The following is a 10,747-nucleotide window of genomic DNA, read 5'->3' on the forward strand; positions in this document are numbered from 1 at the left end:
GCCGCATCCTTCAGGGCAGCCCCAGCCCTGCCACCCTTGCAGATGTTGTCCCCAACAGGCTCCACCCCCATCCCGTCTTAAAGGCATAGCCAGGGTGCTAGGTCCTCATCTCACAACAATCCAGCTGGGCGTGCCCAGGCTCCAACATCCTCCCAGCCCATACCCGCTCTTTGCCACTGATTTCCAGCTGGATCTCTCGGTCCCTCAGTTTCCGCCATTGGCTGTAGTACTTGGTGAGTGGAGTCCCCTCCTCTCGGATCTGCTTCTCCCAGTCATCCTGTGGGGAAAGGTTTGGGTCATGTCCCATCCTGGGCAAAACCCCAAGCCCCAGCCACACACGGGTGCCCTCCCCACTGACCACAGCCTGCCGGTTGGCCACGCCGAAGGAGGCCCTCTGGCGGAGGCTGCAGATGTGGTCTGCATTCTCCTGCACCTTCTCCAGCAGCTGGCGCACCTGCCGGCAGTAGTTGGCCACCTTGCATTCTCGGAGGAAGGACTTCAGCTGCAGAAAGAAGAGGGGCTCAGCCAGCTCCACACAGGGCTGCTCTGCACACAGCCAGGGGCCCACGCCCCACGTGTGCCCAAAGAAGTGGGGGCGGAGCCATCTGAGAACCAGGGCCTGGCCCCTCGGATCCCCCGTACATGAAGCTGCACTGGCACAGCCACGCGTTCATTTACACACTTGTGGGTTTTTTACTTCGACAGGAGAACCAAGCAGTTGTGGAAACCACAGGACTGCAAAGCGTAAAATACCACCTGGCTCTTTACCAGAAAAAAATGTGCTGACCTGTGGGACTTCAAGCCCAGAAATAGAGCCTTGCCCACCCGAACCCATGTCCCATTGGGCCTCTGAGCCAGTGCACTGGGTGGAGGCAGCCCCACCCCAGGGCTATGCAGACAGGCAGCACTGCTCCCAGGAGGCACAGGTCTCCCTGAAACAGGAACATCTAGGCTAAAAAACAAAGGACCCCCATGAGAGCCAGCAGGGGCTTCTGGGAGGGAGGGCACGCCCCCTGCCCCCCTATCGCCTGAAGGAAGCTGAGGCAGCCCTACTTTCGCACCACACTCAGGACCACAGGGGAGGCATGCAGTCAGGAGACCAGCCCACTCAGTCCCAACTCCCCCAGGAAAGACTCAGGGCCATCTGTCCCTGGGCTGTGGCAGGCCTGGGATCCTGGTAGTCACCCAGGCCAGCGTCCCACCTTCTTCCGCCCCTGTGTAAACAGGGAGCTGAGGCCATTAAAACACAGTCTAGTCAGCCTCACAGTAGGTCACAGAGGGGTCTGGGCAGGGCAGGGAGCCAGACAGCGGGCACTCACCTGCAGGATGGCGGGCAGCGCCAGTTCGGGGAAGGCGATGCTATGGGCCTGGCTGTGCAGGTACTCGAGAGTGAGGTCATACAGCTGCTCTACCAGCCCATCCTGAGGAGCAACGGGAGGAGAGCTCAGGCACCTCCCTCACAGGCTGAATGCCAGCTCCCTCTCCAAGGCAGGAAGAGGTGGGGACCCACAGCTTCACTCAGGCTCATGGGGCTGGGGCCCACGGGTGTCTGCTCCCCAACCCTAGGAGCTGACAAGAGTCTATGCATAAACCCCACAGGGCAGCAAGCCCCTCCTGTCCACACTCCTCTTGCCTCCATGGTCACTCAGGATGCTGACCCGTGTCCTCTGACATCCTGCGGTGGCCCCACCCGGGGCACTCCCTCCCTAGCCCCTCCCTGGAGGCCAGCCTCACCCGGTAAGCCTTCTCCTGCAAGTTGACCTTGGACAGCTTCAGGATCACAGTGAAGTTGATGGGCTTGGAACTCATCCGTCCCGGCTTCCTGTTGAAGTCAACCTGCTGGAAAACCTGTAGGACCAACCGACGGCCTCATCAGCCAGACTGCAGTGCCCACACCCCACTGCACCCACCCCCACCCGAGTCCCTGGAGACCCATTGTGAGACCAGGGACAAGTGGCCAGAGGCAGTGCCAGACCTGCAGCCCCAGAGCCCCTTGGCCCAAGAGCCTGTTTGCTCCCCCAGAGTGGGACCCTGGCCAACGGGCGTACCCAGGCCCCGACCTCCTCCTACTGCTGCTGCTGACCCTCTCCCACAACCCGGCCTGAGCGCCCCAGGAACTGCGTCTGGAGACAAGAGTCCTTCAGTCCAGGACCACAGCGGCCTCACCCACGACCATGTCCCCAAGGGCTGCATCCCCAGGAGCAACACACCGAGGGGCACGAGGTCTCAGGCGGGAGAGCTGGCAGCCTTGCCTCTGCGTCCTCTACAGAGGGCAGGCTGTTCTCTGTGTGGGCCCTGCCTCGGGGAGGAGCCCCTCTCCACCCCCCCCCCACCCCGGTCAGGAGGCTAAGGCAGCCCAGGGAACAGAGTGAGTGCCTGGCCTCTCAGCTGGGCACCTCTCCCCAGGACACCAGCACTGGGGAGGTGGGGGAGGGGGTGGTGTCATTCTATGAGCGTGAATCTTCTGTCCCTGCCTCAGGGGTGATCGGGATGAGTTCCTGAGGGGCATGTGGGTCGAGGCTGGGGGAGCCCAACTGGGGAAGGCACCCCCAACAAGAGGCTCCACAGAGCTGAGGTCAGGTCAGCTCCAGATGAAAAGCAGCCGTGATGTGTAGACAACAAAGTGGTCCCCGGGAGGGCAGGGTGCTTGCCCTAGCCTGGCTCAGCCTGGAGGGAAGGGGATGGTCTGATCTCCCACACAGGCTGATCTTAACCCCTTTTCCACCCAGGGAGGGAAGGGCTGGGGCTCCCCGGAGGCAGAGAGCTCAGCTTCCACTTCTGTGGTCAGTTTTCTCTGGAGAGGCCTGCACCCCTGGGTGAGGGATGTGCGGGACGTAGCTATGGTGAGCCCAGTAGGGGTCAGTACAAAAGTGAAGGAGGAAAGAGAAAGGTGAGGGAGACGGTAGGCAGAGGACAGGGACAGGTGCCCTGAGCTGGCCAGCAGCGGGGAGCTTCATGCCTGGATACCAGGGCTGGGGGGGGGGGAGGGGGAGGGGGAAGAATCATTCAATAAGCATGAATCTTGCACTGTCCTTGCCTCAGGGCATCGAGTGAGGAGGCTCCCTCCCTCCCCCTCCTGCTCCAGGGCAACCACAAACCTGACCTCTACCTTCCTGAGGCACAGCTCTGAGCTGTCTAGTGGGTGATGGGTGTGAACTTCTGAGTATTTCCTGGGTTGGGGCCTAACCACCAGTGGATTTCTGGGCTTTGGACCACAGCCTTTCCCAACTGAGCTTATGTGAGCATGCACACGCAGATGCACACTCGTGCACACACACGGGGACGTGCAGAGGGCAGATGCAGCCTTGGAATCAGACCTGGGTTTCCAGCCTGGATCTCCCACTCGTACTCATCTCGGGCAAATGCCCAGATTGACCCAGGTCTGTGCCCTAAAACCAGCACCCTCTGGTCCACCCCACAAGGCAGCTTCCTTGTCCTCACTGCTGCTCTTGCCAACTAACACATGCCACCAGCCTAGGCAGGACAGCGATGCCCTTGCAGCACCTGTGCTCTGCAGCACCTGGGCCCCACCCGCTCACCTCCCTGCTCACCTCGAGAATGAAGGGCAGCACGGGGATAAAGGTGCCGGTGCCCTCGGAGAGCAGCGTTAGGATGCGCACGCAGTGCATGCGCAGTGGGTAGAAGCGTGCAGTGGGGACCAGCCTAGGAGCAGGAGGATGGGAGTGAGACGAGGCCCAGCCCCCGGGATACCACAAGCCCGCCCCACCCTCCTGACACTGCCTGACCTTTCCCATGGAGCCCCAACCACAGCAGGGACCCTCCCTATCACCCCTCTCAGGGTCCTTGGCCACACCTGACCCACCGGATTCCTGACAGAACAGGGCAGGACACAGGCCTTCAGGACTTGCCTCCTTGCTCAGTTATGGGGCTGAGGGGACACCCAACCAGGTTTAACTTTGTTTCATTCTAATGTGTTTGTAGGGATCATTCATTCAAGCCTTTCATCCCAGCTTTCAACTCTTCTTCAGGAGGACAGGGCTGCCCCCTCCTGGCCACCAGCCACCAGGCCACGCACAGCTCCTCCATTCTCTGCTGAGACTCACGCCCAATATTCACCCCCCGAATTCCACACACCAGACCCCACCTGTTCTGTCCAAGAACCCCGTGTGAATAAACCCAATCCCCTTCAAGTTGCACGTGGCCCTCTCCCAGAATGCACACTGCTGCATCCTCGGACAGAGACGCTAGGGAGGCCACCCAGAAGCCGAGCTACCCACGCAGGGTACAGGCTGCAGACAGCTCCAGCCCAGCCCCTCCACGGGTGTCGCCGAGTCACAGACCGAAGACCCTCCCTAGAGGCCTGGCCACCTGAGAGAGGACCCCTGCAGGAAGCCTGTGACCTGCCCTCCAGGCCTCAGGGCCCCACACACTCAGACTCACTTGATGCAGCCGAGGACGACCTGGGCGAGGGGGTAGATCAAGGGCTGGAGGGTGTCGCTGGGGCAGATGGTGCTGAGGACGCGGCACCACAGCTGCAGGCAGTGCACGAACTGCCAGTTGTACACGGACTGGTGTGTCTCCTGCAGGGAGCCCCCAGGTCAACAGGGTCCCCAGGGCCCAGCCCCTCCTCTGCGCCATCTGCAGGCCCCAGCAGGCTGTGCCCCTCCCAACCCCACAGCAAGGACCCTGCCCCAGCCTGGCCACACACCTTCTTGCGCATGGTCATGGCGTTGCGCAGGTGGATGGCGAGCTGGCGGATGTACAGGAAGGCATGCTGGTAGGCAACGCAGGTGTCCAGCGCCAGCAGCTCAGTCAGTGTCCGCTGCATGAAGCTGATGAGGGGCAGGGTGCTGGGGGAGGTGAACTTGCAGTTCCTCACGTACGTGATGTACATTTGCTGCCGGAAGACCAGTCACAGCTGCCTGAGCTCCCAGGCCCCAAGGCCCCACCACAACACCTGGGTCTGACCCTCAGAGCTACTGCCTCTCAGAACCACAGCCCGGCCGTGTCTGCTGCAGAACCTCCCCTGGGGCCCCTGCTGCTGCTCAGCTTCCACAGGGATGTACCCAAAACCTGGGCACAGAGTCTGCGGTCAGAGGGAGGCCCGTACCAAGGGAGGGTGAGCTCCAGCAGGAACAAGTCGGGGGCCAGCAAAGGGACCATGAGGGACTGAGAGGGAGGAGCCCTGCTGCCAGGCCTATGCAGGGGGATCTGGAAGTTCCCCAGGCGAGGCAGGCCGCCCTTGGTTTGGAGCCGGGCACCAGGGTCCCTGCCCCTCTCCACACCCGATGTCCTTGTGCACTGAGGGGACGGCTGCACACTGCACTCAGAGGCAGGGGAGGGGGGAGGGATGCCATCATTGTCACCACCCCTTCTCAGGGAGGAAAGGTGACAAGGACCTGAGTCTGCCTTGAGCCAGCCCCAGTGAGAGGTGCTGACCACGAAGGCAGCCTGCCAGCCCTCAGGCTGAGCCTCTCAACCCTGATCCGATGGACACAGACGGGAGCAGCAGGGGTGGGAACCGCTGGCCACACTACCTTCAGGACAGGGCTCAGGAAGGCGTCTTTCTTGTGCCGGCAGACTCTGATGAGGACCAGGAAGGCCAACACTCGGACTGTCTCCTCGCCCGTGCTCCACAGGACCACCATCCTCTGCAACGAGCGAGACGTCACAGCCGGCCCCGGCCTAGAACCTATTCCCACATGCCCAGCTGTGTTGCCCGAGGCAGACCCCGGTGTGGGGGGCATGCTTGAGGGTAGCCACATGCACTTGAGCACGCCAACAGGGCATGCCCACCTTAAGTAGCATGCGGCACTGCTTGGGGAAGGTCAGGAAGTAGGGCACGGAGCTGCTGATGTGCTGCAGGAGGGCCGCCGCCACCGTCGCCTCTGCCACGCAGGCCACTAGCTGGGGGAGCAGGAGGTCAGCGCCGCCAAACCCACGACATGGAGATACAGAGAAGGATCAGACCACTGCCCATGGCCAGGCCCTGGTGACCCAGCAGCCCCCACTCCCCCCAACCCCCCCCACCCCCGTGGACACCACACCTGTATGACTGAGCTCAGATAAGCCTTGACGTCCAGCCGGAGCTTCCCCCACAGCGGGCTACTGGATGGCTGCAGCAACCTGCAGAGACCACACCGCCCCACCAAAGCTTAGATTAGACACCCCCCAATTTACACATTCTGTCCATGCACAGGACACAGGGCCCTGTGGGGAGACCCTCTCGAGAGTGGCCATGACCAATGCCTGAGGGACAGACTGCCACTTCCCCAGGGTTCCCAGAGGGCACACACCTAAAACAGGCAGGGAGAGCCCTGCAGTCTAACCCAGGTGCTAACGACCACCACTGCAACCAGGTTGTCTGTGGCCCAAAAAAGCTTTAAAAAAAGTCAAAGTCGCCCTGGCCGGTTCACTCAGTGGATAGAGCATCAGCCTGCAGACCTAAGCGTCCTGGGTTCGATTCCTCTAGTCAAGGGCATGTACCTCAGTTGCAGGCTCAATCCTCGGCCCCAGTTGGGGTGCAGGGTGCGTGTGGGAAGCAACCAATCGATGTCTCTCTCTCACATCAATATTTCTGTCTCTCCCCCTCCCTTCCATTCTCTCTAAAAATCAATGGAAAGATACCCTCTGGTGAGGATTAACAACAACAAAACCCTGAAGTGGCCCGGCTGGTGTGGCTCAGTGGGTTGAGTGTCATTCCATGGACCAAGAGGTGGGTTGCGGGCTTGATCCCCAATAGGGACGTGTGGGAGGCAGCTGACGGACGAGTCTCTGTCATCAATGTTTCTCTCTCCCTCTCTATCTAAAAATCAATAAAAACATGTTTTTTAAAAACCACCTGCTGAAGTACATGAAGGGGCAAAGGCCAGGGGCACCGTGGCAGCTCACTCTGCCCAGGAGGCAGTGCTCTCCACTTCCTCCAGCAAGGGCAGCGCAGCGGCCTCCTTCCCAGGAGGGCACCGCCCATACCGCATTCTGCTGCCCGCACACTCACTGCCGGTCCCCTTCCGCCCTGCCCTGGACAGACAGCGTGCCTCCACTCGGCCCAACCCCCCTCATTCCATCAGTCCAGCCTGACGACCACCACCACCAGGCCCAGGTGATGACAGAGGGCCTCTCTCTGGACACTTCTTTCTTCCTTTGAAAGGCATTTGGGCCATGTGGCTGCGTGGCCCTCCCTGCCCCAAGTAACCCCTGTTCTACCAATCTGCTGCCCTCCTCCCTCCTCTGAATACAGCTTCTCTGCTCGATCTACCGCTAACTCTTAACATGGAAGGTAAGGTTCTCAAAACCACCATCGACCAGGACCCCCCAGGTGACACACCCAGCAGCTGCAGGGCAAAGGGCAAGGAGAGTAAACAAGACTGTTCATCCAAAGAGGAAGAAGAGAAAAATAGAGGAAGAGAAGGAAGGAGGGAGGGAGGAAAGGAGGAGGGGAGGAAGGGAGATGGAGAGGGAGAGGGGAGGAGGGAGAGGGAGAAAGAATTCTGACCGGGGAAAATCGGGAACAAAAGGAAGCAGTTTGTGGTCCCCGAGAAATTCTGGGCAGAGAATGTCCCTTCTCAGGAAGGGAAAAGGACAGGGCCACCCCAACAGGCCCTGGGAGCCGAGCCTCTCCCCAGAGCCCAGAGAGAGCCTGCTATCCCCAACATCCCTGTGCCAGCTGGGCCCAGAGGGAACTGCCAGGTCCCAGACTCTGCTTCCCCCACTGCAGGGCCCTGAGCACCCCCCCACCCCCCACCCCCGACACACACACACACTCACCTGCTGCTGTCCTTTGGGGCTTTTCCAAATAGCAGCTTCTGGAGGCAGCCAAAGAGGTCTCTGATGCAGAAGGTGACCAGAGCATTGAACACTGCAACGAGGGGACCACAGATGCCACTTACAGGACAGCAGATGGAACAGAGGGCCTGTATCCCAGGTCCCCTGGCCCCAGCTCACCAGCACTGTCTGTGACCTGGAATTTAACGGCCTCAGCACCCTCTGGGTCTCCTTGGGTGGTAGCCACAGCTGCTCGGAACGCCTGAACAACTTCATGGAACAGCTTTGGAGTTAGGTGTTGCTGAAGGGGCAACAGAACCCAGAATGCTGAGGGAGCCACTGGCTGTGCTGGACAGAGGGAGAGGCAGCCAGCAGCTCCCAGAACCTGCCCTAGGAGAGAATGGCACCCCTCGCCCTCATTCTCACACAAGGCAGAGGGGGGGACAGTGTTCCTGTGCCAGAAATAAAAAGAGAGTCCAGAATCCTCCTGGGCGGGCAGGGAGCCCAGCTCAGGGACCACAGGGGAGCGGATGAGGGTCCCGGATCTGGACGATGGCCAGCTGTGCACAGCTTCTGGAGTTCTCCCTTTCCGTCCCTTCCTTTCCCTACAGAAACCACGGCCAGGCCCTCAGAAGAAGGGGCCTGACTTGACCAACTAGCAAAGGCACAGAGACCACATCCTGCCCACAAAGACTTCAGGGAGCAAGGGGCCAAAGAGAGGAACTGAGAGCAAAGGAGCAGGCAGAGCCCCCAGGATCTGACTGAGGAGGGAACGCAGTCCTGGAGCCTCCTCGCCTGAGGAAGAGCTATGCGAAGTAGTTGGCTGCTAGGAGAAGGAGACCTCCCATCTGCACAGCCCCACATAACTCAACCGAGTCAGGCCGACTCCTAACGGGGGGGGGGGGGGGGGGGGTCCAGCCATTTCTCACTTTCGCTGCCTGCTTCCATCTCTCGACCATGGCCAGGGTCACTGGGGTACAATCCCTCTTCTTCCCCTTCGATCCTCTGGAGGCCCCATCCTTGTCCTCCTCATCTTCCTCCTCACTGGCTTCCTGCACCAGACACAGAGGGCCAGGCTAGAGCAGGATGTAGAGGCCAGGAGTGTGCCCCCTGCCCCCACCCAGCTCCGTCCGGGCCCTCACTTCCAGCATGTCGGGCAGGGAGTGCAGCTGTTCCTCTCCATCCTCAGAGCCGTCTGAGTCACTGAAGTTCAGCAGGCTCTGGTCGTTCTCCTGCAGGAACTTGTAGAACTCGGGGTCTTTGTCCTTCAGCCGAGAAAGCTGGTCCTTGTGCTCAGATGCCCGGCCTTTACGTTGGCTGGGGAGGTGGGGGTCATTCATCCAGTCAGATGGATGGGCAGAGCCAGTAGGGGTGGGAGGTAAGGCTTCCTGGCCTCCCCACTGCCAGCTTGCTGGCCTCTTCTGGGAAGACAGGGGGCTAACCTGCTCCCTCACAACAGCTACCCACAATTAAGGCAGGGGATTTCTCAGGGGTAGGTTTTAAGATCGCTGTGCCCCAAGCTCCCACATCCCACAGCCTCTCTCTGCATTTCAGCAGGTGCATTTCAAACCCAACATGCACAACACTGAACCTGGGGCTCCCCCAAACTTGCTCTGCCTACTCCTGCTTTACCTCAGTGGTGGCAACTCTACCTTTCCAGGCACTCAGGTGAAAGGTCAACCTCTGTCTGTCTCTCATACCCAGCATGCACTCTGTCAGGAGATCTCACCAGCAATATCTTCAAAACCCCTCCTGCCTCCTCTCTAACCAGTACCATCTTCAGTCACCATAAGGGTCTCTCCCTGTCCCCATCCCTGCACCTACAGCAGCCCAAGTGGCTCTCGGTGTCATCTGTCACGTGCCATTCCTTCATTCGCAGCACAAATCCCTGCGACTTCCCTTGTTACTGATACACCTTATAAAGGGCCCCACCATCACCTCTCCAGGTCCACCCCTCTCCTGCCACAGCCACACTCACCTCAGCGGGAGGCCCGCTCCCAGCTCGGGACCCGGCTGTCCTGCCGCCTGCAACACCAGGACACGCTTCCCCTACCGGCGGCGCCGCTGCTCCCTTAGGTCTTTGGTTAATTATCACCTCTTCCAACGACCTTCTCACTCCACTTAGCACAAGATGCCCACCACGCTCCTGCTGTCCCTTTCTGTCTTACCCTGCACTTCCTGGCTCACCCAGCCTGAGGGGGCCTCCCGGACCAGCCTACGGCCGCCTCCAAACCAGGCTAGGTAGGCACCGAGCGGCCGCTCGCTAAGCATCAGGTGAAAGAGTAAATAAGCCCGAGGGTGCGGGGCAGGGGCCATCGATCCCCAGACCTCAATGCTGAGGCCCCAGGAATAGTCAGCACCCCGCGGTTGGGGCGCCGGGACGACGAAATGAGTGCTGCTCACACGCCCGGGGACACGCCCCGCTCACCTGGCGGAGGGTCTCCCGCCTGGCCCATCCGGGTTCCGGGAGGCTCCGCGCGCCGCCCGCGCCTCGGCTTCCTCGGCTGCTTCAGGCTCCGACTCGGACTCGGAATCAAAGCCCGAGGCCAGGAACTCATCCACCGTCAGCTCCGCCAGGCGCCTGCGGGCCCCGACACCGGAGTCACGACCGCCCGCCAGCCCGGTGCCCGCCCCGGTGCCCGGACACGTAGGGGCGCAGAGGGGCCCCTGCGGATTGGAGCGCCGCGGGGAAGCCTCATCGATCCCCAGACTCTCAACTCACCGCTTGCAGCCCCGCACCCCCGCCATGCCCACCCGCTGCAACGTGAGCTCCGCTTCCGGCCCCAGAGTGCCGCGCGCCAGCCGCACTTCCTCCGCAGGCCCCACCCCTTACCCCGCCCCGCACGCTGGCTCTGCGGTTCTCCAGCCGCGGTTCCAGCTGTCTGCGAGCGGGAGGGCGTGTGCACGTCCTCTGTGCCGCGGGCGCCAAGCTCCAGGGTGGCGCGCCTCCGCTCGGGCACTGGGCGGGACGTGCCGCTCACGCTCTTTCTCCGTAAGAGGAAGTGATAACACTACCGACCTG

The 10,747-nt window shown here is 61.2% G+C and overlaps 1 protein-coding gene across 1 annotated transcript in view; it reads right to left on the minus strand.

Annotated features, from left to right (window-relative positions):
- Positions 1–10,504, minus strand: part of NOC2L (NOC2 like nucleolar associated transcriptional repressor) — a 12,140-nt gene extending 1,636 nt beyond the window's left edge. Inside the window, exons 1-16 of the mRNA XM_080657348.1 lie at positions 10,448–10,504; positions 10,154–10,306; positions 8,868–9,042; positions 8,655–8,777; positions 7,906–8,026; positions 7,729–7,819; positions 6,009–6,087; positions 5,758–5,868; positions 5,499–5,612; positions 4,670–4,858; positions 4,402–4,541; positions 3,552–3,663; positions 1,735–1,848; positions 1,320–1,421; positions 359–502; positions 164–277 (exon numbers count right to left, since the gene is read on the minus strand). Of these exons, the coding sequence (XP_080513474.1) occupies positions 164–277; positions 359–502; positions 1,320–1,421; positions 1,735–1,848; positions 3,552–3,663; positions 4,402–4,541; positions 4,670–4,858; positions 5,499–5,612; positions 5,758–5,868; positions 6,009–6,087; positions 7,729–7,819; positions 7,906–8,026; positions 8,655–8,777; positions 8,868–9,042; positions 10,154–10,306; positions 10,448–10,473 (1,908 nt within the window). The 5' untranslated portion in view covers positions 10,474–10,504. The remainder of the gene's footprint in view (positions 1–163; positions 278–358; positions 503–1,319; positions 1,422–1,734; positions 1,849–3,551; positions 3,664–4,401; positions 4,542–4,669; positions 4,859–5,498; positions 5,613–5,757; positions 5,869–6,008; positions 6,088–7,728; positions 7,820–7,905; positions 8,027–8,654; positions 8,778–8,867; positions 9,043–10,153; positions 10,307–10,447) is intronic.
- Between the last annotated feature and the right edge of the window lie 243 nt (positions 10,505–10,747).

Source organism: Plecotus auritus (genome assembly GCF_963455305.1).
Source record: "Plecotus auritus genome assembly, chromosome: 2".
NCBI lineage: Eukaryota > Metazoa > Chordata > Mammalia > Chiroptera > Vespertilionidae > Plecotus > Plecotus auritus.